Genomic DNA, 26,869 nt, shown 5'->3' with positions numbered 1-26,869 from the left:
CAGAAGGGGACCCAAAACTGAGCCCTGTGGCACCCCCTTGTGGACAGCAACAAATTTAGAACAAAGACCTTCAAGTTTAATGCACTGGGTTCTATTTTTCAGATAATTTGAGAACCACGCTAATGCATGTTCTGACAATCCAAGGCTGAGCAGTCTGTTTTTTAGGACTGCATGATCAACAGTGTCAAAAGCTTTTGAGAGGTCAATAAAGAGTGACGCACAGTACAATTTCTTATCAAGTGCCACAATAGTGGCAGTGTTAGTACTGTGTTTTTTTCCTGAAGCCTGACTGAAATTTGGAGACAATATCATTAGAGTACAAAAACTCTTTCAACTGGTCACAAACTAGAGATTCCAGGATTTTGGATAGAACACACAAATTTGATATTGGCCTATAATTAGTCAACACCGATGGATCACCTCCTTTCAATAAAGGCAAAACGAAAGCTGATTTCCAAACCGATGGAATTTCTTTGGTTTTAATTGAAAAATTAAATAGAATTGAGAGTGGTTCTGCAATAAAATCAGCTGCCAACTTCAAAAAATAAGGTTCCATCAAGTCTGGACCAGGAGGTTTTCTGTGATCCAAAGCCTTTAAAGCTTTATGCACTTCATAAACACTAAAAGGTACAAAGTTAAAACGGTCTCCAGAAAACATAGAGAGTTCTGGGCAAGTATTTGTTAAAAAAGTTTCTGCAGAAGCAAACAAGGAACCCACTGATAGAAAGTGATCATTAAAACAATTCAAAATTTCAGTTTTATCATTAATTGAGACTGAATCTTTTACAACAGATTTAGGAAAGGTTTGAGTCATTTTATTGGCGGAAAAAGACTTGATTACTTTCCAAAATTTCTGTGGATCATTGAGGTTCTCAGTGGTGACAGACAAAAAGTATTCAGATTTGGCCTTTTTAATAAGAGAAGTACATTTATTTCTAAGCTGTTTGAAAACAGACCAATCAGTGGAAGTATCTGTTTGTCTCGCCTTGTCCCATGCTCTATTACGCTTGTGTATGCTATCTGCGAGTGTCTGCGAAAACCAAGGATTTTCTCGACCTTTAATTCTAACTTTCCGTAAGGGGGCATGTTTATTAACAATTCCCATAAAACTTTCCTTAAAATATGTCCAAGCTAGCTCTACATCTGGTAATAGTCCGATTTTTTCCCAATTAACTAATGACAAATCATGATGAAAAGCCTGTTCATTAAATTGTTTAAGATTCCTTTTGCACACTATGCGTGGCTTACATTTTGGAATTTTAGCATTTCTGCAAACAGCAACGACACAGTGATCACTTAGGTCATTACAGAAAACACCAAGCTAAGAGAATTTATGAGGTACATTTGTTAAAACCAAATCAATTAATGTAGACTTTTCAGGGCATTTAAGATTTGGCCTGGTAGGAAGATAGACTAGCTGGGTAAGATTAATTGAATCGCAGAATTCTTTAAATTCACCAGAAGTTGCATTTAGCCAGTCCCAGTTCAAGTCTCCAGCCATTAGTAGTTCAGTATAATTTAGTTTAGCCAAAAGGTGCTTTAATGAAGATAATGCCTCTTTTGAAGCAGATGGGGGCCTGTAACACCCAGCAATGGTTATCGAAAAAGTATTAGCAATATCTACATTCAAGGCCAAAAACTCCATTTGTTTGCATATCGATTGGGACAGAACAATCGAAGCATTAAATCTTGATTTGACATAAATAGCTACACCGCCTCCTTTTTTTGGCCTATCAGTGCGATATACATTGTACCCATATATGTTAATGTCTTCATTAGTAATAGATTTAGTTAACCAAGTTTCAGAAATTATAACAACATCTGCATCTGTAGATTTAACCCAAATTTTGACCATGTCCATCTTCGGTAGTAGGCTGCGCACATTAAGATGAATATATTTGACACCAGACATTATTTTAAAATCAGAAGGAGTCTGGGAATATTGCAGTTCAGGGCCAGGATTTGGTTGCACATTTCCTGACAAAAGTAGAAGCAAGACAATCAACAACCTCTGTTTCGCCTTTGATTTGGGTTCAATGCTTTGATATGTTGAACCCGAGCTGAAACCTCCATTAAATGGGCAAATGAAATAAGTATGCAAGGCCAGAATAGACTGAAGTTTAGATAAGTCTCTGGGCAAAACATGCATGAAACTAATGTCATGATCCAACTGAGTTGATAACTGCTCTGATTTTTGCAACATTATAGAGCGTGTTCCTTTTTCAAAATTCTCTTGTAGATAAAAATCATTTTCAGAGGTTCCCCTGCTATGTGTCCATAAGCAATTGCTTATCCGAGGGTCCAAAAAGGCCAAGAGGCAAATTAGAATAGTAAATACTGCCATCATCCACAATTTTAGTACTTAACAGAAGTGAACAGTACAGACCTCTGGGTGAAGCAAACCAGTTAGCTCCAGGAAAATGGCACCGGACCAGACCTAAGCCAGTTAACTCCAAAAGGATAGCGCTGGGCCAGGCCTAAGCCGGTTTACTCCTGGAGGACAGTGCAGGGGCAGATCTTAGCCAATTTGCTCCTGTGGGAAGATGCTGGATCGGGCCTAAGCCAATTAGCTCCTGAAGGACGGTGCAGGGCCAGGCCTAAGCCAGTTAGCTCATGGGAGATGGTACAAGGCCGGACCTAGGCCAGTTAGCTCCACAAGGATGGCACAGGGCCAGGCCTAAGCCAGTTAGCTCATGGGAGATGGTACAAGGCTGGTCCTTAGCCTGTTAGCTCCACAAGGATGGCACAGGGCCAGGCCTAAGCCTAAGCCAATTGACTCCTGGAGGACGGTGCAGGGCCAGACCCTAGCCAGTTAGCTCCTGGAAGATGGGATAGAGCCGGGTCTAGGCCAAATAACTCCAGGAGGACGGTACAGGGCCAGGCTAGGCTTGTTAGCTCCAGGAAGATGCATCCATCAACTTCCAAAGCATCTACCAACCACACGTTTTTCCAAACAATCCATGCAATATTAACTGTCTGGTTAAAAAATACGTTAAAAAAATTAGTTAAGAAATACGTTAAGAGATAGATTAAAAAATCTTTTAAAAACAACTAATTAGACGGACACGTAACAAACAAAGAGCATGCTGCCATCTTGAATTCAATATAATATAATATAGTACTTGTGCAACATTCATTTGGTTTAAATAAAATTCATATAAATGTTTACATCATGAATATCAAGTGAAAAAAAATTTGATCTTTAGACACATTACTTACTTTATACTTAATACATTTTAGATGTATTGTTTGTTGAAGGTAAGAAGAAACTGCTGAAACCATGTTGAGTTTGTTTTTGGTTTACACATGATCTGTACTGATCTGATGCAATATGTGATAAAGCTGAATCATCCCTGTGTCTGTAGTGCTCAGTGTTTATCTCATGAAGCAACCAATGAATGCGCAGCAATGAATATTAGAAACTGATTGGACTGGAGTGACTGGTTTTTCAGCGACACATTAATCCTGTTTCCTGCTCGGCTCCAGCGACTCCTTTCACTTTGACAGCGGCAGTTTGGATAATTGTGTCGGAGTCTGGGGTCTTTATCTGTGGTAAGTCTTTTTATTTATTTTTGTTTGTCTTGTTTTTGAGTCAGAGAACGAACAAACAAGAACCTTATAACAAAAAGCAGGTCAACTTCATAATAAATATCATAATCTAACTCCAACCCTGGTGACTCTGATTCAGTGATAGGACTAGATGTTACAATCTCTGATAATGCATAGCTTTAAATGGAGAAAATCTTAAGGGAGGACTGTTACAAGGAAAGGCAGCCCAGAAACTTTACCAGCGGGACACATCGTTGTGTGCCACGACTTCACAGGGTGTTTCGATCTTTTACCCAAGACCAGCCCATTTCTTTCCTTCCTTGGTTAGGTTTTGGTATTAGCCAATAAAATCTCAAATATACAGGACCAATTTAATAATGGAACATTGTATTTGATGCTTCTTTAGAAAGAAACAAGTGTAAACCAATTCTTTTGTATGCTATTGTTTAGTTGTGTATGAACTGAACAGTGTTCCTGGTGAGTATTTAAAGGATCACCACCAACTTTGCCAGAGTCTTTGCACTTTTCTTTAATATATTTAGCAAATAGAGACAACCACAGAGCTGACTGCAGCAGCATCTTTGTTTTTTCTTTCGAACTCAGGAGCCCAGCTGTCTGATATGGCTGAAGATGAAGCACGTTTGCTAAAATTATGAAACATAATTCCAGGATTAAACTGAGTAGTCACGTGCCTGTGTTGAACTGTGACAATCATCAGTGAGCTTTTCAGCTGTTTGGGGCAGGGTCAGTTTCCTCCCCTGACTTTGAAAAGATCCTGGTTTTTGACCCGGTTGACTTTTAAGCTGTAAGGTTTTATTTCTACACTGTTAATGAAAGCTAGAGAGCTTGTTCTGCTTTCAAAGGAAAATGTTGTAGCAGCTCAAGGGGTGAGAGAACTATCCCAAAGACTCACTGTTCACACAAATATAAATGTGCAGACTTACAGTATTATAACACTTATTCCGGTAACGTTGTTCATTTTTAATGTGACTGTAGCTGTTTTTCTGGTATGAGACTGCTCTGCCAGTTAATGAGCTCTGGTAAGCACTGGTTGAATTCCTTACAGCATGGTGTATCAGCTTTAATTAGTTGTGGAAATATGATAGTCAGACAGTACAATTTCAGGAATTTGACTCTAGTCAGTCACTCGAACCACAGAGCAACAACTGTTTAGTACACTATCATTAAGTACATTAAGTGGAATGTATTTATCCCTCCACTGATAAGAATCAAGTTCATCCAGCAGACTCTCACTCCTTCATTTATGTTCAGGACAGGACTATTAATCTGGCAAACCAGGCATTTACCTGATGGGTCAATATAATCTTTTCATAATTGAAATAATCATACAGGCTACAGTTGGCTTAAAGGGTGAGTGACAATCAGCCCTACAAGTACTGCCATCAACCCACTGGTTCATGTTTATTACTCCCCTGCTGTCCCCATGTTCTTGTGCACCTTGTTGGAAGAACTGGTTGGTATATATAGACACACAAAAGCAAAAACAGGATGGAGCTGAAAAAAATAAATAAATACAATTAAATGTTCAAGTTAACTGACGCTTAAGCAGCTGCACCATCAATATTAATTCGAACAACAGCACTGAAACATTCAGAGCATGTGTGCCACAGAAGAGCTGTGTGTGGTGTGCTGGGCAGGAAAAGGCAGCTGGAAGCCTGTAAAAACAAAACGTGCAGAGAAACACCGTAAACAAACATACACTGTTTCACAGCATCTGTGGGCGTGGGGTCTTTTTGTGTCAGAGCAAAAAAAAGGAAAGAAAAAAATTCATTTTTGGGAAACGGCTTAAATATAAATGGGATCAACACTGAAACAACTCCATTGGGACTGAACCTATTTTTTCTGTTATTGCTACAGAGTGGAGAAACTCACTGATCAACAGTACAGGATTTGCAGTCTGGAGATGTTGCTCAGAGGGACGAAGAAACGCATGAAGAAACGCACCACAAAGAAGCTCTGAACGTGAAATCCTTGAAGAGATTTTCTCTTATCTTTGTTTGCACTTGAAAGTTTTTCAAGAAGCAGCACTCTTTTCCAGTGGTCACTGAAATATTTCTTTGAGGTAAGATTTCTTTAATGTTGTTAAAGGATCAGAAACATTGACATTTAGAATAAAACACATGATGTTATATTAGACTGCTGGGCTGCTTCCTGTGAGATGCAGAGAGTAACAGGAAGCTTGTTTTGCTTGTTGATTTTCAGAGTAATGAGTGATGGCTCTTCAGGAGATCAGTGTGATCTTCACACACAGACCCTCGGCCTTCTCTGCTGCTGTGCTGCTTCTAACACTCGTCCTCTGCAGAGGTGAGTATACAGATGTTTAGCAGAGTCACACTTTATACAAATGATTAAGCTCAGAATCTGAATCATGAAAAACTCAAAGAATATGAATTAAAAACAAAACACTGCGTAACAGACCCAGGACCCTGACACCTTTAGGACTGTAGGTCTGTGTAGTAACCTGTGGTTATTTTTAAATCTCATTCTTTTTGCCTGAAATTAGATTTTCAAAAAAACAAACAAACCATAAAACACACCAATGAAAATATGTTAAACATTTTTACAAATTACAATCAGGATGAGAAATGAGGCAAAAACAAAAAAGGAAAAGAAAAGCACAAACAGTAACAAGGATTAAAAACAGCAGTAGACAAATATCGGAGTCAATGTTTAAGAAGAGTGAGCCAGTTTAAACAGATGTGTTATAAGTTCTGACTCAAACGAGGGAAGCGAGTCACTATTCTTGATATCAGGAGGAAAATAATTCCAGAGCTGAGGAGCAGAGCAACTGAAAGCTCTGCTACCAAGTTAAGCAGAGTTTTACTGTCAACCCAACAATATACACTCAAGTATACAGTGGGATAAAATATTGTCCTCCTGCATCGAAGGTGCAAACTGTAAAAATAAAATGAAAGATTTAAATATATGACTATACAGAAATAAGAGGAACTAGGAATGAATACAACAGTATGGTACCTTAATAGAAATAGAATAAGAAATAGAAAGAATCAGGATGAGCTTAAATACACAGAGTCAAACAGTACAATACAGAATAGTGCAAGTATTGGATATGAGAGGAGAGTTTTATGTATCGTGTTGTGTAGTCCAAGAAGTGTGTAGAGAAGAGACTCCAGTGTGGAGGAGGGCAGCATGGTGTTCAGGAGATGGATTGTTTGGGGGGAAAAGCTAATTCACAATGTCGACAACCGGCTCCTGATACTGCAGAGTCGTCTTCTGGATGAAAGGGGAGTAAACAGTTGGTGGGAGGGGGGACGCGGGTCAGCTATGATGCTAGTGCCTTTACGAATGCAGCTTGAGGTGTAAATATCCTGTAGACTGGGTAGAGAGCAGCTGTTACTGAGTACAGTAACAGCCTAGAGATGATATGATGGTAAAAGTATCCATGGAGACCAACACTGGTTGATGTAGAAGACTGTAAACATGATCATTTCTGCTTTAAGTTGGACTTTTTAACACAAGAGTCTTTGTGGCTTATGCTGGGCAGACACTGTGCGATTTTTTTCAGTCGCGCGATTCAGCTCCTGCTCAAACTGCACGATTGACTCACAGGGGTCAGAAGTTGGTAGGTCACGATGCAGGGTCTCACACTATACGGCCCGATGCTCTGATGCGACCTGAGTGCTCACACTGTGCCTCCATAAAGTCCAAAATGAAGGTTATAACAGAAATTCTGTCGCTCGCTCTCTCTGTCTGTCTTTCACTCACACAGACACACCACCACCATCAACTTTGCTAAACTGCTAATGAAAAACATTGATCAGGCAGCTGTGATTGAGCAGCAATGTAGATCCAACTATTTTCACGGTTGTTGTGGTCGTGATAATTTTGTGATGCCACATCGAAAAGGCTCGGATGAGCTTTCCAAAGTTCTACTAGTTGTACCTCCATCGTGTCACACAGCGGAAATTTGTGTTTTTATGTTTATCAATCTGTGTATTGGTACATAGTGTTGATTTTATTTGCATGATTTTATTGGGATATTTATATTGCATGTTTGTTTATTGATATTTATACTGCATGGTTTTATCCTCATATTTATATTTGTGTTAATGTTATACCATGTTCCTTTAACCCACTGTGGACTAAACAGACAATTGTAGGCACCTGTGAGGTGGGGGCGTTCCCCAAGGTGGCCTATCAGCCGCCAGGTTGACCTGTTAAAGGGGATGGTGAGCGCAGAGACAAAAGAAGAAAGAAGCGATGCACGAAGGGTGAGCAGGAGAAAAAGGAACGCGTGCAAGCCCGCACGTGTGTGGAACGAACTACTGCCTGACTGTGGGGCACCGCGAGTCGTTCGGCGATCTAGTCCTAACGGCAGGAACGGCAACAGTGGGTGGCAATGGCCGCAATGCACAACAGGGCAGGGATGCCCTTCTGCCTGCATCTGACGGTGAGACGAGGGAGGCCGTGTTCAGGTGTGGAGTGGGGCGGGACTGTGCGGCGACGCACTGTCTGGAGGAGACAGGTCTGCGATAGGAGCCTCCTCCCTGGTCTGTTGCTGGCAAGTTTCCCCATCCCGGAAGAGAAGTTCCTCTCCTGTCTCTTTCAGATAAGGACCATTCGCCCATTTGTGGCTGGATTGTGGGATTAAGGGACTGTGGGAGGGTAATTTTAGCATATGGAAAACATGTTTTAGCCTTGTTTTAATAGTGTATAGTTATTTCTGCCGGCAGGGTTTTTAGCGGATTGCAACACTATTTTTATTGTATATGGGGAATTGTATCTTGTATTCTGTGACTCTGGCTGTGTTTTTTTTTTTTTTTTTTTTTTTTTTTTTCATGGAAAATAAATGGTGTGTTTGAAGCCAGCTAAGTTTCTGTGCCCTGAGCGCTGACCCACCCACTCCCCTTTTTGGCTTGTATGTATACCAGACGTGGTGGTGGTGGTGGTGGTGAAGATTTAGGTCCACCAGTCTTAGCGGCTACAATCGCTTGTGTCCAGATCACACGCTGCACTGCCGTGCTGCTCCGCCTTTTTCCCTGACATTTGTGTTTGCGCGTGCGCAGTGTGACAAACTGCGGTGACACCCTCACGATGGTCGCGAGGATATCAAACAGGTTGGAAATCCTCACGACCAAGCGATTGATGATCGGGAGCTGGTCGTGAGGTGTTAATCGCGTCTCGTTACCCCACGTATACTACACGATGCACGACGCACGATAAAGGCCAAAATCGGGCCGATCACCAAGACGGTCGCACGACTCAAAAATCGGCTCAAAATGGGCCAAAAATCGCACAGTGTAAGCCCAGCATTACACACACGTGAGGCTAATTCTTCATGGAGCTGCTGGTCCAGGTAACATCCCTGAAGGAGGCCTCTGAGTCTGAGTCAACCACAGAAATCCACAGTGTCCAACCTCAGTGACACTGTTACTGAGCAGCTTCATCAGGACGTGATGAAACCAACACTGAAGAGCTACAAACTGTTCCTCTGATCACAACACTTTTTTTTTTTTAGTGTCTTCATGTTTTCATGTTTCAGTTTTGTAAATTTCCACGTGGTAAAACAAAACTATGTACAGAGCCAAGAGCAGCTTAATTCACTGATATAACATTACATCCGTTTTTAAGTTAATACAAAATATTATTAAAACATATATTATGTTTTGTTTTGTTTCATTTTAGAATCAAAGCCTGAGAAGACAGAAACAATTCAGCAACCTGGAAATGTTCAGACGCCGGATCAGAGTGAAGATACCAAAGAAGCAGGTAAAAATATATATAGAACAGAAACACAAAACCAGTTTTCTAGTCTTGGATTCCTTTTAGTCCAAGACTAAAAGGAATCCAAGACTATGCTCGTTCTATAGAAGTGAAACTGAGTCTGTGTAGTGTTGGCTTAATGAAAGGTAATGGTAGGTAGGAAATGAAACATCAGGCTAACAATACAAACAGTTTTCATCTTAGATCTACTTTGAAAATCTGGAAAACAAAGTAAAATCCTCCCATAAACCTGCAGCTCTTTCAGGTAAACATACTGAGGTTCTGCTTCAAAATGTCAAATATCAGTTTTATCCAGTTCTGGGTTTCGGGGGCTCGAGTCTTTCCTGGTTAACATTGGGCAAAAGGCCCGATGTAACCTGGAGGTCACCAGACTGTAAGTGGAGATAAATGAAATTCTCTGTGCATCAGAAACATGTAAATAAAGTCTGGTGCTCACCTCTCACAGTAACACTAGTTATTTAATGGTTAATTCCATTTCCTGTCTTTAAAATGTGCTCGTTTATATCATTAACACTAAATTGTGTTTGTACTGTTTTTGTACCTTAGGAATTTCTTTCTCAGGCCGGCTAGCAATCGTCTGGGCTGTATTCATCTGTATCTCTCTGATCTCATGGGGATTTATGCTTTATCAGAATTGCAAAGAACCCGTAAGTCTGTCAGAAAAACAGGATTTTCTTTTAAGTGTTGTAAATATAAAATAATGAAAACAAATTTTTATGGTTTGTGTCAGAATATCATTTGCTCTGTCACAGTTTAAAGCAGCTTAAAGTTTCTTAAACTTGTCGTGTTCAGTATAACTCAGTGAATCTTTGAATTGTCTTTCATTTTTAAACAGACCGCCTCAAGCAAAACCAGGAAGTTAATGAGGAAGAAGCTCTCAGCAGGTGAAACTTCTAGCTCAGACTCATGACGACAACAACAGCTGGAAGTTGCAGATCTCAGACTGTGAATCGAAACTCTTTATAACACATCATGGCAATAAACCAGATTTGAAGTCTTCAGTTTGATGATGTTCAGTAAGTTGGCGTCGAGAACAAACAGAGGGGGAAAACACCCAACATAAAAAAGAGAGAAAAGATTTGAATTCAGGGCTTCTGTCCAATATTGATATCCTTCAACTCATTTGAAATATAAATATCATGAGCTGTTAAAAAACCCAGAATGATTTGAATTAAAGTTAAAGGCAAGTAGAAAACAATATTAACGGGATGGGGCTTCATGTTTTGTTTAATAAAGTCTTGTTATCATTTTCATTCACAGTAAAATGGTTTCTGTACTTTTGTTTTCACGCGTCTGCTAAAAAAGCCCCCAAAAGTACACACACACACACAAACACACACACACACATATAGGCCTTATATAGAACAGCTGGCAACTCAGTGGCAGGGGAACAATATGAGAACAGCACCACCAAGGCTGAAGACGGAGCAATACATGAAGAGCATATAGTAGAAGGACACAACCCATAACGGCAGTGCTCAGTGGCTAGTTGATCTGACTGCAGACCACAGCGACCTCCCTGAACAGGGTCCAGTAACCATCATAATGGCAGACATCCAAGAAAGGGTCTCCAGTATGAAGAGTTGGACAGCACCAGTCCCCGACATGGTTCATGCCTACTGACTGAAGATCCTGACTGCACTCCATGAGCATCTGGCAGCACAAATGAACCAGCTCCTAGTTAAAGAAAGACACACAGAATGGTTAACCGAAGGCCGGACAGTCCTGATCCGGGGTCCTGGGGGTCCCAGGGTCCTTGAGGATCCAACTACCATCCAACTACCGACCAATAACCTGCCTCAGCACCACGTGGAAGCTCCTGTCAGGCATCATATTGGCTAAGATGAACAGACATATGGGTCAATACATGAGTGGGGCACAGAAAGGGATTGGCAAGAATACCAGTGCAAAACACCAGCAAGACCAGACTGACCAACCTGTGCTCTGCCTGGACTACAAGAAGGCCAATGACCCACGCATGGATCCTGGAATGGACCTGTACAAGATTAACAGGAGCCTTCATCAGGAACTCAATGGGGATGTGGCGTACAACACTAGTAGCCAACTTCAAATCCATAGCACAAGTCACCATCAAGTGTGGAATCTACCAAGCAGATGCTCTGTCCCCACTGCTGTTCTGCATAGGCCTGAATCCCCTCAGTGAGATCAGTGATAAGACTGGCTACGGAAACCGACTATGGAATGGAGCAGTTGTCAGCCATGTTATTGCTCCCCCAAGGGTGATGGAGAATGACTGAGCTAAGATCCTGTGGGACTTCCAGATACAGACGGACAAAATAGTGGTCGCTAACCAACCAGACATAGTGGTGGTAGACAAACAGAAAAAGACGGCCGTAGTGATTGATGTAGCGGTTCTGAATGACAGCAACATCAGGAAGAAGGAACATGAGAAGCTCGAGAAATACCAAGGGCTCAGAAGAGCTCGAGAAGCTGTTTTAATAAGAAGATGTCGAAAAGACGCTCCTCTGGTAGAGGACCCGAATTTGAAGGATGCCTGCAGGGGCGAGCGTGGAATTTAGTTCAACTTTCAGTGAGGAAAAGAGTGAGGCAAATTTAAACTAATTATTGTACTGTTGCCTTTTTATAAAGACCTCTTACTGTACAATATAAAGCTCCTTGAGGCCACTGCTGTTGTGATTTGGTGCTACATAAATAAATTGAATTGAATTGAATTGAATTGAATTGAATTAATGTCTGTGGAAAGCTCTGCCCGGTGTTTAAAGCTGGAACTACTCCTGCACCAGCACTTATGTCATCCTGTCTATCTACACTCACATTTATGAACTTTCAGAGGTCAGAATCACTGCTGGTCACAACTGATGATCCAAAACTGAGCTACAGGTTGGTTTATATTGCTTGTTGTGCACTACAGTGTTACAGTGTTGCTGCCTGTCATGCATTTGTTTTATTCACTATTTTAAGACTGTGCATTTTTTAATATACCTGTATGTTTGCTTTTTATCTTCGAATTAATATGTGTTTGGTTTCCATGCTTAGTGTGTGTGTGTTTTTTTTTCTTTCTTTCTTTAACACAGTGAACAAAAAAAAGTCAGTTCTTCAACGTCATAAACAAAAGCATGAAGTGTTGCATCACATTACAGCTGACTCTGTGCATCAAATGCATCAAAAAGTTTGAAATTAATTTTAAAGCAGCAAAAACATTTTTTAAAAAGACCTGGCTCAATGAAATAAATATTAGTTTTCAGATTTTTCTCACCTCTGGTTAAACATGAAGCTCTCGTGTTCTGGAGACTTTGCTTTGGTTCATTATTGCGGCTCAAGGATCACAGCTAACAAACTCTGATATCATAATGGAAACTTTTTTTCTTTATTCTCATTTTTATTGTTTGTAGGAAATCACACTTAATTATTGACATATTAGTTTTGTTGCTCTAATTTACTACATTTACTGTTGTGACATATTACAATGCACATTACATTCAGGCTAAATTTACATCACATGGGCTTAACTGTGAACACATTTTTGATTATTGCTTTTTAGTCCATGGGAATTATGACCACTTGCTCCCAAATTCCCATCCGGGCTAAATATGCATAAGCAAAGTCATGAAACATGTCTGTGTGTAAAGGCAGCACAATTTGAAACACATATAAAATACATTTTACCGTTTTTTTACCGTTTGATACAGTGCTTTCAGTTCGGTACGCATATGTATCAAATAATACCAAATTTTTAATTTGTTTTATCAACTTTTCTTCTGACGATGCTGTCTGTGTCAAGAGCTCAGTGTATCTGCATTCGACTACTCCGCATAGGCTGCACTGTCGAGCGCAGATCCACTTACCCTGGCTGATTGGGACCCACACCCATTTTCACACCTTGGCTCAGGCGATTAGAGGATCATCAGGGGGTCCTTTTGTCCCTCTGTGTGGGGATACTCCCACTAGGTTTAAATCTGGGACTCCCCACCATTTGACCTTAGAACTGAAGAAGCTTCTTGGATGAGAGGCGAAACGTCTTCAAGCAACTTAAAGAAGTCCAGACGCTTTTCTTTGAAAGCTCCTTTGACTACGATGACCTGGATGACTCAGAACCTACACAGACATGTCCACTGAGTGCAGCGCAAGCTAGTGAGACAGAAGCTAAGCTCATTGCAACATGGCAACTGCCTCAACGCTACCCGGAATTTAACCTCCCCCTCCCTCATTCGGATCTGGCGTTTGGAGCTATTTTGGTTTTCATGTGAAGTATGACCCTGATGGACAAAAGTAAAACAGTATGTCGGATGTGCCATGCAGTGCTCAATTACATTGGTGGGAACTAGTGTGTTAGCGCAGTTAGCTTGTTAATGTGTTGACGTCATCCAGCCCCATGCACGGGGCGATCCGCGGTAACTCGTTAATGGAGATTTGCCGCGTTATGGCATTAAAGTCATTTTAACGAGATTAACGCTGACAGCACTAGTGGGAACACAATAAATATGACTGCACATTTACGCCGACATCATCCTAGTGCAAAGACAAGTGGAAGCAGACAAAAACAACAAGCATGCCACTAACTTTACCCGAGTCATTTAGACAGCCGTTAGCACATGATTCTCCTTATGGGGACCTGATATGTTTAATATGCTGCTGAGAATATAGCCCAGAAGAAGCGTATAGTATAGCTTTTATTTTGGAAAGAGCCATTTCTCTGTAATAAACTCTCTTTTCCAAAGATGAGTGATTTCTCGATAAGATAGATTTTTTATTTTGTTGTTTCAGCAACATTAAATTTAAAAACTATTTTTGAGTTAAAATATATATTTATACATGTCACTCTGCAGTGACATGTGACGAGTGCTACGCTGTGGGCTCTTGCTGAATGAAGCTAGGACAGCCACTGATGTTTCTTCATTAGTGACAGTTTTCTTGCGTACACATTTTGAGAAATCCAACACTGAACCAGTTTCACGAAAATTAGCAAGCAGTTTGCTAACTGTAGCATGGGAGATGGGTGGTCTCGTATGGTGTCTTGCATTGAAATCTGCTGCAATGACCCGGTTACTGCGTTCACCAGATATCAACACAATTTCGATCCACTCTTCACGTGTTAACCTCTTCGACATGTCAATGGCTGTGAACAAAGAGAAACTTGCAAATAACTGATGAAAGAATAAGGTTATGTTGAAACCAAGCACACCGTTGTTTTTCTTGTAACATTAACAATAAGTTTGATGTGTCACATGGCCCTCTTCCTATTGAAAAAACAAAAGTTGTATCCAAGATGGCCGACTTCTAAATGTCCACCATGGTCACCACCCATCTTGAGGAGTTTGCCCCCTCACATATACTAATGTGCCACAAACAGGACTTTAATATCACCAACCATTCCCATGTTATTACGGTATATCCATATAAATGGCCCACCCTGTAGTTTACTGTGTATGAGATCAATGAGAAGCAGGTTAACTGCTTACATGAATTAACTGTGAACTTTTGCTGCAATAGGAGGTGAATGACGTGAGGAGCTGTGTATGAATCTACACTGACACTGCCAAAAACAACGGTGCATTGAATGTGTCATTGTGTTTCTTAAATTTGTAAGGTCTTAGTTCAATCTATAGGATCAAGACATTCTTTTGTCTCTGACCACCTCTCCCGCCACTCTGTGCTGGGGGAGGTTTTATTGCAGATACATCCTACCTGAAAGATCTGTTTCTTCTGTTGTAAGCTTCCTGCTTTTATGACCCTTTTGGTCAGCAGGAGGTCACACACACACACACACACACACACACACACACACACACACACACACACACACACACACACACTTTCTTGCACATGCATACATGTGCTTACACATACACACACATAGTGCCTTTTATGGTGGGAGGTGTTTGTGTTGTATTCTGTATTGTAACTATCATGTCAATAAATAGCTGCAAGGGAAGCTGCTCTTTGAAGGATTTTGGGCTGGAGACAGGAGCGTGAGCTCCAAGAGCTGGTTCTTGACCAAAAACTTCCCTCGCTAGCGGGTTGAAGATGTTCTGTTATGTCTTGTTTCATTCGTGATGAATAAGTCTCTAAACTAGCGGGGCTTCTGGAAACACAGACCCAACACAGACCGTGATCTGATCACAAAGACCTCTGATGTTTGTTGTTTGAGGTCAGAAACTCTGCAAATGACCTGGAGCTACAGGCTGGTTCACCTGCAGACTTCAGAGGCTGAACGCACAGAGCTCCAGCTGTGCTGTGTCCTTTCTGTGCAGAATTCATTTGATTTTAAGAAAAATTCATATCAATTTCTGTTAATAAATATCTTTGTTTCGTGCATTACAGTAATGCACATGGTAAACAAAGTCATGCAAAAACGTCACCGATATAGAGGCAGCAGAAAATGAATTACAGATAAAAATACATGTTATGAAAGTTTGACCATATTTGACCCTAAAGAAGAGGTCGGAGTTCCATCTTTCACCAGCAAACACAGTAAGAAATATAGTTTTAAATAAACAGTTTTATATATAATTGCTTTGACTTTCAGGTTGATCTATTGGCCTTAGGGAGAGTTCAGAGGTAAAATGTGACATGATGTTTTAAATCTTTATACGTGTAAATGTTGACATTACACAGTGCTTTTTGTCAATTTTTTAACAGCAAGTCATAAAGTTGACCATGAAGACCTCGGTGGATGTAAATCAAACTTTATTGGATCATTATAACATGATCCTGCTACAGCCTACAGAGTTTTATCAGAATACATTCAAAACTTTCAGAGCTGTTGTGTTTACAGACAGAATGAAATGCAAATGCTAGGAAAAACGTGAGCTTTTTGTTGAAGATGAGAAGAAACTGCTGAAACCATTTTAAGCTAATTTTTGGTTTACACATGATCTGTACTGATCTGACGCAGTATGTAATAAAGTGAAACCTTCCCTGTGTTTGTCATGATCAGTGTTTACCTGATGAATAGGCTTTGCATCAAGGAATGTTAGAAACTGATCCGACCTGAGTGTCTGGTTTGCAGTGACATGTTTATCCTTGTCTAAGTTCCTGTTACCTACTCGGCTCCAACAAACTCGTTTCACTTTCACAGCAACAGTTTGGATCACTGTGTCGGAGTCTGGGGTCTTTATCTGTGGTAAGTCTTGTTTTTTGTTTTTTTTTGAGTTGGAGAACTCAAAAAACAAGAAACTAATAATGAAAAAAAAATGTGTGATGGAAAAACAAAGGGATTTTTTTCTACATGTTACCGAATAAAGTCAGACTGTTGTTTCTCTGTCAAACCGTGAGCACATACAAGATGATAAATGTTTCTGTCAGTTGTTAAAAGCTCCCACAAAGCTCCAAATGTAGCAGCAAAGTGAGAAAAGCTGTATTTATGTTTATAAAGACTTTGGACTTATCGAGGTGACTTAAAAGAAACTCTGAGCTTTCAGTTATGGTTATGAGCTTAAGTTACACTGATATGGAAAGAGGTTAATTTCAAAATAAAAGGCCATAACCTAACCCCAACCCTGCTGAATAATCTCAGTTAAAGATGATCATTTTAACAAGTGAACACAGTATCACAGTATCTGCTTCTTAAGAAAAATAAATGTAACCTAATTATTTTGGATGTTAGTGTTTTGTTCTGAATATGCAGATTGATGTTTCTGATGAGTGTTTCACGGACCACCATCAGACACTTTTCTTTAATATATTTGTCAAATAGAGTTAAACACTGAGCTGACAACAGACTGTTGCTGATTGGTCTGCTGTTTACACAGTGGGTGGAAAACTCACATGAATCATTTCAGTTTCTCCTTTGAGAATGACTGCTTGATACAAACTCAGGAGCCCAGCTGTCTGAGACGACTGAAGATGAAGCACATTTGTTGAATTTGCATAGATTAAACTGAGTTTGCACCTGTCTGTGTTGAACTGTGTCAATCATCAGTTAACACGACTTTTCAGCTTCCTCAGAAATAATCCTTAAAGTTTGAAGGTGTTTGGGTAAATTCGTCATCAAATCATCAGATTTGTTCTGCTCTCTGTCAATCAAAGCTAGAGAAGAAAATATAGTAACGATTCAAGAGGAAGCACTATGCCAAAGACTCGTGCCTCATTCTGACGTTCATGTTCAGTATCACTTATTCCAGTAATGTGTTGGTGTCTCATAGTTATTGTTCATTTGTAATGTGATTTTCAGCTTAAAACTTTCCTTTTTGCTAAAGCATATAGTTAGGGCTGGACCAGGTAACCCTGAATCCTCCCTTAGTTATGCTGGGTAAATGCAGTAAAATATGTCCAATAATTGACATTTCAGCAGCTGCACCACCAATATTAATACCAACAACAACACTACAGCATTCAACGCATGTGTGCTACAGAAAAGGTCTGTGTGCTTTGGTAAGCAGCTGGAAGCCTGCACAGACAGAAAAGTTTAGAGAAACACTGCAAACAAACACACACTGCCTCACAGCATCTGTGGGATCAGCCTGGACGTTTTGGTCCAGGCTGATCTTTTCTCCCAGTACAAGCCTGACCAGAATATTTAAAATCATCATTCTCTGTTATTGAATCAGTGATGATCTAATGGTCTGTTTACATATAAACTATTTTGAAACTGCTTAATAGCTAAACACTGAAACAGCTTCTTGAATGTGACTTCTGTCACGGTTTGTCTGGGCAAAGGATCCAAATGCTGCGGTGAACAGTGCGTTTATTTACAGTGCAGTAAATATTCACACAAACAATCCCGATGCATTCCCCTGACTCCCGTGCCGTGTCTTCTTCCCCAATAAGTCCGTGCCTCGTGCTCTCCGCTCCCGTGTGTCTGCTCTCCACGTGCTCGCTGGCTTTCCAGGCTCTTTTTGAAAGAAACGATAGAAGCAGCTATCAGGACACTCAACTACTGTGGGCATACACTCACTGGACTTGACACTAACAACACTAATGTGGAGTCTCATGCAACAGTCCAGCGTCAAGGAACGCTCGGACAAACTATTAAATAGCTCCCAGACGAGGCTTGATCAACTTCAGGTGTGTGTGCGTTTCTCGTCCTCAGGTGTGGCCAGGCTCCTGGCTGACAACCCCACCAGGGCTGAGGAAGAGGTGCTCTGCCACACCCACATACACACCCAGCTATACACAAACATTAGGAAGCAGGACAGCAGCACAAAAAATACACGTCCATACTTATTCAAAGACCCTGGGTCCTTCAGACACAGGTCCGTGACAATTTCACTGGAACTGAACCTGTTTTCCTGTTATTGTTACAGAGTGGAGGAACTCATTGATCCACAGTACAGGATCTGCAGTCTGGAGATGATGTTCGGAGTAGACAAATGAAGAAACGCGCCACAGAGAACCTTGAGGTGAGATTTCTTTAATGTTGTTAAAGAATCAGAAACAGTAACATTTAGAATAAAACACATGATGTTATATTAGTCTGCTGGGCTGCTTGCTGTGAGATGCAGAGAGTAACAGGAAGCTTGTTTTGCTTGTTGATTTTCAGAGTAATGAGTGATGGCTCTTCAGGAGATCAGTGTGATCTTCACACACAGACCCTCGGCCTTCTCTGCTGCTGTGCTGCTTCTAACACTCGTCCTCTGCAGAGGTGAGCAAAAACTGCTGAGCATTTAAACTCATCTATGATCATTTTTGGTTGTTTTGTTTAAACATAAAAAAAATGGTTCTCAAATTCACAATTTTTTGGAAACTAGCCAGAACGACCAAGAGGACAATATAGAGTTATGAAAGAATGAACGACTGAACATGGCTGGCTGTGTTGTGGGGGCCTTGAAGTTCTTTGGATTATAACAGAAATGATGCTTCGTTTATTGCTGTGTTTTACAGTTCTGATGTTGTATAAAGTTGTGTGTCTGCTCATCTCTGTCTCCTCAACAGGATCATTTGTAGTGGATGTGACACAGAGCTCCTATCAGGCAGAGGAGAACCACAACATCACACTGGAGTGGACGTTCACCACCAAACCAGACACGTCCATCTCAGCACTGAACATCCTCTGTTACATGAAAAAAGATCAGAAACCCTCAACTCTGTATTATCTGCTTGATGGTGTCGAGTTCTCAGAGGATGAAGAGTTTTCAGGACGAGTCCAGAGTGACAAAGACGCCCTCAGAGAAGGACGAATCAGACTCCAGCTGTCCAGACTCAGGACTGAGGACTCGGGTCTGTACCTGTGTGAGGTGGACACAGGTTATGGCCGCGGCTACAACAGCTGCAGAGTCACCGTCTCTGGTAAGACAATTCATTTATACACATGTGATCACTGTGAGCTGTTAACGTCAATCATGGTTCAAACCTGAGATAAAATTGGTGTGTATAATTGTTACAGGGTTTCAAAGTGATGAACACAAATCTTTAGTTTCCACTTTCATAACAACAGTGTCTTTATAAATATCCTGTTTGATTGATGGAGTTTCAGACACCAGCAGCTGTAGCCCCACTTTCACTGATTTGAGTCCATGAACTGGATCTTCTTCACTGTTCTAGAGCTGATGTTTCCTTTTGGAGCATTTTTAATAGAATTACCAGAAAAACTGTGTAGTTAGAAAATTACATCCATAAACTGCATCACACAGACACACACCTGCTAATTAGTGCTGAGTACAGTAACAGACATATAGGAAGTCTACACAGAGATGATATGAAACTATCCATGGAGACCAACACTGGTTGATGTAGAAGACTGTAAACATGATTATTTCTGCTGTAAGTTGGACTTTTTAACACAAGAGTCTTTGTGGCTTCCACACACGTGAGGCTAATTCTTCATGAAGCTGCTGGTCCAGGTAACATCCCTGAAGGAGGCCTCAGAGTCTGAGTCGACCACAGAAATCCACAGTGTCCAACCTCAGTGACACTGTTACTGAGCAGCTTCATCAGGACATGTGATGAAACCAACACTGAAGAGCTACAAACTGTTTCTCTCATCACAACAGTTTGTTTGTTTTTTGGTTCTTCATTGTGCTTTACACAACTTGTACATTCACCCATTGACACGAGCCCTTTTTGGTCTATACTGTCTCACATGTTCACAGTGTTTAACATTCACACACATTCATACTGTGATGATGCATCACAGACAAAAAAAATATTTAGCACGCAAACTGGGACCGAACTACCGACCTTTTGATTAGTAAGTGACCTGCTCTACCACCTGAGCTAAAATTTAAAAAAATATGTTATTTTTTTAATTTCAGAATCAAAATCTGGGAAGACCGAAACAACTCAGCAACCTGGAAATTTCCAGAGGCCAGATTTGGATGATGTGACCAAAGGCATAAGTAAATATATATATATATATATATATATATATATTAAAAAAAATAATAATAACTTTACAGTTTACAAAAACACTAAAATCATTCATTTGTTATATTGTTTATACACAGTACAGTCAGGAGATATGGGCCAAATCTGAGCACTGTATTAATTTACCAGAACAGAATACACAGTTTTCTAGAAATGGATTTAGTTCAGTCTCAGACTAAAGAGAGTCTAAGACTAGGCTCGTTCTATGGAAGTGAAACTGAGTCTATATGAACAACAAAGTAAAATCCTCCCATAAACCTGCAGCTCTTTCAGGTAAACATACTGAGGTTCTGCTTCAAAATGTCAAATATCAGTTTTATCCAGTTCTGGGTTTTGGGGCCTCGAGTCTTTCCTGGCTGTCATTGGGCAAAAGGCCCGATGTAAGCTGGAGGTCACCAGACTGTAAGTGGTGATAAATTAAATTCTCTGTGCATCAGAAACATGTAAATAAAGTCTGGTGTTCACCTCCCAGAGTAATACTGCTTATTTAATGGTCAATTCCACTTCCTGTTTTTAAAATGTGCTCGTTTACATCATTAACACTGAATTATGTTTTTCCTGTTTTTGTACCTTAGAATTTTTCCTGGTACTCTGGTTAGCAATCGTCGTGGCTGTATACATCTGTATCTCTCTGGTCTCATGGGGATTTATTGTTTATCAGAATTGTAAAGAACACGTAAGTCTGTCAGAAAAACAGGATTTTCTTGTAAGTTTTGTAAATATAAAATGATCAAAACACATTTTTTGACACATGGTTTGTGTCAGAATATCATTTGCTCTGTCACAGTTTAAAGTTTCTTAAACTTGTCGTGTTCAGTATAACTCAGTGAATCTTTGAATTGTCTTTCATTTTAAACAGAAAACAGACCTCCTCATACAAAACCAGGAAGTTAATGAGGAAGAAGCTCTCAGCAGGTGAACCTTCTAGTTCAGATTCATGATGACAACATCAGCTGGGAGCCGCAGATCTCGGACTGTGAATAGAAACTACTTATAACATCATGAGGAAAAACGAAATTTAAGATTTTCAGTTTGATGCTGTTCAGTAAGTTGGCGCTGAGAACCATTGGAGAGAATAAAAAAGAACACAAACAACAGAGAAAAGATTTAAATTCAGGGCTTCAGTCCAATATTGTTATCCTTCAACTCATTTGAATTATAAATATACTGAGAGGTTAAAATAAAAACAGGATCATTTCAAGTAAAACACAAACAGCATTAACAGGATGGAGCTTCATGTTTCATGCTTAATAAACTCTTGTGATGACATTTAAAGAATCAGCATTTTAATTGTTTCTGACGCTGGGAAACAAGAAAAGGTTAGAAGATAAACTGCTGGGTGCTGCTAACAGAAACGTTTCTAATCATTGTTTCAGCTTTATAATCTTAACATAAGTAAAGCATAATATGATGGAATACTCAGAAATATTATAAAATATTTAAAATACTGCAATGTAAAAAATACACAGGGCCTGTGTCACACCCTCATACTCATACTACACGAAAACTGTCTTAGTTTGTCTTGGAGTTGAAAGCTTCATCATGTAGTTGCTGCGATTCTCTCTAGAAGTTAAACAGCTTTAGAAGATTGAAAAAAAAAGCTTATTTTTTTTCATAAAAACCAAAACCTACAGAGCGCTGGAGGGCTTGTTTCCTTAGGCCTTCCCGGTGGTTAGGAACAAATACAGTCACATGGCAGGATGCTGTAAACGGACTAAACTTCAGTCAGGAGAACAACTGCAATATGTGGTTAGTCATTTATACGTATAATATAATATATATAATAACATAATGCTGCATGGGCTGCGCTGTAGTTACATTGTAAGGTTTTAAAAACTGAACTTTAAAATGAAAAGTGATGATAAAAACAAGAGAAAGGCTGACAGTGATCACTGACTTTTTTCAGGGGCTTGTTCAAATTAAATAGAACAAGATACAAAGCATTAAAACATGTTAGAAACACAACTGCCTTAATAAATGCAGAGTAGTTTGGAAGCAGCTTTCATCATGTCATCACTTAAAGACCGGATAACCCCCTGTTGTGAATGTTTTAATGCAGTACAGTTGTTATTATTATCATTTGTCACATCCTGTTTATGACAGTTAAAACAAGAAAAACGTTCATATAAGAAATGAAATTGTCTCATGTAAACTGTATGTGGTGTTAAATAGGCCTATACTACCGTACTTTAATGACGGTCATAAGGGTACTTCAAGAGCCATATATTTTATGAGGTGGTACTCATTGTGAAAAGTTTGAGAACCACTGCTTTAGTAAAAATTGAAGTACTGACTTAACTTCTTTACTCAAGTAAAAGTGAGAAAGTACTAGCTCTGACATATTTCTGTTGTCTACATTGTAGACGGTGATTTTGCCTCTAAACAGGAAAATTATTACAGTCAGGGGTTAAAGTGGATTCAGCAGGTGGAGGAACCCTAAAATTGGTTGTAGTGGCTCAGTGGGCAAACAAATCAGGACTCAGAATAATTACTGCTGAGAGCTTCAGTAGATTTTCGTCATGTACAGGCTGTGATCATCCGACCTGCTGCTCTTTGTGGATTTACACAACTTAATTCAACCAGATGTCAGCAGATGTTTGATGAATTGTCCTGGCTCATTTTTCATCCTTTATGCAGACAGTACAACGTTTATACTGTCTTTATGTTAGACAGTATGTAGTTGGTACAAAAGTGAAGTTCAGTCAATGGATCTCAGGATCACCAGTTAAAATTCATATGAATCTCTGCTACACTTGATGTAACCTAACTCTGAGCATGAATCCACAGCCACTGTGCACCAGTCACACACATTAAAGTTGTTTTTGTTTTCTTTGGCTGGCTCAAGCTTAAATACATACAAATACATATAAACGAATTATTGTGCTGCTGCTCTAATAATCTGTGGAAAGCTCTGTGTTACGGGTCCCAAGGATGAAGACCACGATGACAATAAGTTACCTGTAAAAGCAGGTGAAGAGCGGAGTAAGGAAGACACGATGCGTCTCTGCTTTCCTCCAGAACGTGTCTGAGTCTGATTTATTTCACACAAATAAATGCTATAAAACACTAAACATGAGCTTTCAATATACTGTTCAGCTGGTTCCTCATTCACATCAATTACATTCACTTATTTCACAACATCAGTGAAATATACTCTTTTTAACTGGTTCAGTTTCTTAAGTTCACACTTCTTTCCATAACAACTACATTCTTTTATCATATCCATAAACACATCACATTGTCTTCTGCAGTGTCTTACTGGCTAAACAGTTATATTCAATAACAGCATTGGTAAATACATTACATTTGTTCCCTCCAGTAATTTACTGGCAAAATCACTATTTAGTGCATCATGAAACACAGCTTGTTTAATTAACCCGTGAATGCCTCTGTTAGCTACACAGAGTTGCTCAGAGTGCTTGTGTTACACTAGCTAATCTACTCAGTCACTTTCAACATAACTATTAACATTCACATCTCACAGAACTGATTCGATTGGAGCATTACAACACGTTTGCACAGAGCATAGGAGCGCACTGACTCTGCTTCACGAGCGCTCCACCTAACGAGCGGGCTCGCGGTGCGGTCGCACGGGACACTCCTCTGGTTTTCTCCCGCGTTTACATGTAATTAACTCGGGCGGACCGCCTTAACTCTCTCATTCACGTTAACGTGGGTAACCATGGTAACAATAAACAACATTTTCGGTGCGAGCACCATTTACCGACCTGTAAAAGCAGGTGAAGAGCGGAGTAAGGAAGACACGATGCGTCTCTGCTTTCCTCCAGAACGTGTCTGAGGAAGCAGCGGAAGGTGGGCTCCACTTACTGCACCCCCAAACCCCGGAGCAAGCACCAAAGTTCCGCCCTCACTGCTTTCTAACATAAAATGAATCCCTATTACATGGATTTTCTATCCTCTTAAAGAACTGAAAATAAATACATATAGCAATGAAAAATGTCCCGTTACATGAGTGTTTTACACAAAATAACATTAATGTGGTCATTCCCTCACAGGGGTGCCACATCTGCAACGGCACTGCTGTCATCCTGTCTGTCTACACTCACATTTATGACCTTTCAGAATCACCGCTGATGATCCACAATTAAACTACATGTTAGTTGTAATCCAATTTTTTTTTTCAAGTAACAACTAAAGTAAGGGATTACTATTGCAAAAAAGGTAATTAGATTACCATTACTTTCCCATAAGCACGCTGCATTACTGCGTTACTAAAACCTGCCCTACTCCTGCTATACAGGTGAAAATAGAACAACCGGACTGCTGAGTCTTGGATTTTATTTATTTTCTGCTGTGTTTCACTTGCATCTATTTGAAAGACTGACTGTAAACACAAAAACCTATTTTATTTTATGTGCAGAAATGTGCATAAAATAGGATTAAATGTTAAACTAATTTCTTCCAGTCAGAGAATGTTGCATATACTTTAATTTTTGTTTTATGCATTCACACTCCTACCATCTGGAAAAAGGTACCGAAGCATTCGGGCACACACATCCAGATGTGCAACAGCTTTTTTCCACAAGCCATCCGTCTCCTCAACAAAAAGGGACTGGACTGATAAACACACACACGCGCACACACACATATACACACACACACAACATTATCACTCAGCTTAACTTAACTACCTCAAGCATTGAGTCTAAACTGACTAATCAACACAAGCGCAAACACACCGACCCACACCGACCTACACCATCAAACTATCGTATACACCAACCTGTAAATGCTCTTTTGCACAATATTATTACTGGTCTTTTTGCACTAACTTCTTTACTTCCTAGTCTTCCTTAGATAGTTAGATAGTTAGTTTTTTTTTTGTTAATTTATGTTGTAATTTATGTTAGGTCAGTCTGTCTTGTCTCTGCTAGCCAGCTAACTAGGCCTCTTAGTTAGCTAGTTTAGTGTTAACTTATGTTGTAAATTTATGTTGCATGTAGCACTTTGGTCCTGGAGGAACGTTGTTTCGTTTCACTGTGAACTAAATGTATATGGTTGAAGTGACAATAAAGCCAACTTGAACTTGAACTTGAAAGTTAAAATATTAAAACTAATAAAACAAAATTTAAAAACTGACTTTTTCCATTTGATTACATAGTAGATTTGGGTTGAATGATTTATTGCTTTATCACATATTTAGGTTGTAAATCATGTTTTAAAAAAGTAACAAAGTAACTAATTAATTTCGAAAAAGAGTAATCAGTAAAGTAATGGGATTACTTTTTAGGGGAAGTAATCAGTAATTAGTTACTGATCACTGATTACTGATGATACAACACTGATCAGCATAAAGTTAACAAGCAAGTTTGACAAACTGTTACAGCGCAAACATATCAGCACTTTCAGCACCAACTAACACCTGCAGTCACATTTGGCGCCCCCTCCTGTCACTCTGTAATAACTGCAGGAAGAAGGTCTAAATGTGAATGAAAGCAGCACAGAGTCAGGAGCAGAGAGGTCCTTGAAGCTGCAGATCAGACTGTAAAGATGAATTGTTGAGGAGGAAGAAGCAGATGTGAAGTTTTCAGTGTGACAGCATGTTGTCAGTCAGAGCTGCTCACAGTTTAAATGTGGGAGTAGAAGGAAGGACGAGAGCAGTATTACTGCACATCAGCCAGTAGAGGGCAGCGCTCTCATGAACTAACATCTGCGTCCATCATCTCACACATCAGCACTTTGATTGTTTATATTTTATGCTCTAGATTGTTTTAAGGTAACAGTGTCTTCCTAATATACTGAGGATGAGGACCCACTCACCAACAAATAACTTCAGTCTGAGAGCTGAAGTTTGTCTTTCAGCTGAATCAGACGGCTGATTAATTCATAAACAGATGTTTCTGTTATTGTAAATAAATAGTTGTTTCCTGAGTTTGAGCCTCTTCCCGTCTCTCGTTGCTCTTTAATGTGTGAGTCCAGCTGTGACAGTATGTCAGTACATACATCATGTTGGACATCATGTGTATCATAATCAGTGATTGTCTTTTTCTTCTATCATTATTCTATAGTGAACTTATAAATAATGACCGAGACTAGACTTATCATTACTTTGAGTTACAGGTTAATCTGTTGACTTTAGGTAAAAGTCAGAGGTCAAAGGGGTCTTTTTTTAAAATATATTTTAAATCTTGGTACCCTACTTTCTAAATCTTGACCTTACACAGCACACTAGCAAGAATCATATCTAAGTTTTAATGCTTTTCTGCTGAAACCATTTTGAGCTCCTCTTTGTGAAGCTGTCCCTGTG

General features: G+C 39.8%; 2 protein-coding genes and 1 long non-coding RNA gene across 4 annotated transcripts; 2 read left to right on the top strand and 1 right to left on the bottom strand.

Moving 5' to 3' along the window:
* The first annotated feature begins 3,475 nt into the window (after window positions 1–3,475).
* On the top strand, window positions 3,476–10,514 carry LOC146673829 (uncharacterized). The gene is made up of 6 exons (XM_085402341.1): window positions 3,476–3,552; window positions 5,428–5,632; window positions 5,773–5,874; window positions 9,217–9,300; window positions 9,862–9,962; window positions 10,151–10,514. The coding sequence occupies exons 3-6, from the start codon at window positions 5,784–5,786 to the stop codon at window positions 10,223–10,225; spliced, it is 351 nt and encodes a 116-aa protein (XP_085258467.1). The 5' UTR covers window positions 3,476–3,552; window positions 5,428–5,632; window positions 5,773–5,783; the 3' UTR covers window positions 10,226–10,514.
* Window positions 10,515–16,073: 5,559 nt separating this feature from the next.
* Window positions 16,074–22,911, top strand: LOC146673828 (uncharacterized). Of its 2 annotated transcripts, XM_085392080.1 has the most exons (8): window positions 16,074–16,420; window positions 18,329–18,375; window positions 18,543–18,638; window positions 18,779–18,880; window positions 19,171–19,524; window positions 20,490–20,573; window positions 21,177–21,277; window positions 21,461–22,911. In XM_085392080.1, the coding sequence occupies exons 4-8, from the start codon at window positions 18,790–18,792 to the stop codon at window positions 21,518–21,520; spliced, it is 690 nt and encodes a 229-aa protein (XP_085248206.1). In that variant the 5' UTR covers window positions 16,074–16,420; window positions 18,329–18,375; window positions 18,543–18,638; window positions 18,779–18,789; the 3' UTR covers window positions 21,521–22,911. The 2 variants fall into 2 exon arrangements, with proteins under 2 accessions (XP_085248206.1, XP_085248215.1); XM_085392089.1 differs by lacking the exon at window positions 18,329–18,375.
* Window positions 18,922–24,400, bottom strand: LOC146673827 (uncharacterized). The gene is made up of 3 exons (XR_014908865.1): window positions 24,330–24,400; window positions 23,560–23,632; window positions 18,922–19,463 (listed from the first exon to the last, which is right to left on the bottom strand). It is a non-coding gene; the product is annotated as an uncharacterized LOC146673827 (long non-coding RNA).
* Between the last annotated feature and the right edge of the window lie 2,469 nt (window positions 24,401–26,869).

This window comes from Rhamphochromis longiceps, linkage group LG3 (assembly GCF_057381845.1).
Source record: "Rhamphochromis longiceps isolate RC_006_pf linkage group LG3, R_longiceps_female_GT1.1, whole genome shotgun sequence".
NCBI lineage: Eukaryota > Metazoa > Chordata > Actinopteri > Cichliformes > Cichlidae > Rhamphochromis > Rhamphochromis longiceps.
This window is presented reverse-complemented; position numbering and strand designations above follow the sequence as displayed.

Bases quoted from the DNA above. Each gene is read 5' to 3' on its own strand.
- LOC146673829 (XM_085402341.1), top strand. From the start codon at position 5,784: ATGGCTCTTCAGGAGATCAGTGTGATCTTCACACACAGACCCTCGGCC. The intron at 5,875-9,216 runs GTGAGTATACAG...GTTTCATTTTAG, and splicing joins AACACTCGTCCTCTGCAGAG to AATCAAAGCCTGAGAAGACA. The intron at 9,963-10,150 runs GTAAGTCTGTCA...ATTTTTAAACAG, and splicing joins ATCAGAATTGCAAAGAACCC to ACCGCCTCAAGCAAAACCAG.
- LOC146673828 (XM_085392089.1), top strand. From the start codon at position 18,790: ATGGCTCTTCAGGAGATCAGTGTGATCTTCACACACAGACCCTCGGCC. The intron at 20,574-21,176 runs GTAAATATATAT...TTTGTACCTTAG, and splicing joins TGATGTGACCAAAGGCATAA to AATTTTTCCTGGTACTCTGG. The intron at 21,278-21,460 runs GTAAGTCTGTCA...CATTTTAAACAG, and splicing joins ATCAGAATTGTAAAGAACAC to AAAACAGACCTCCTCATACA.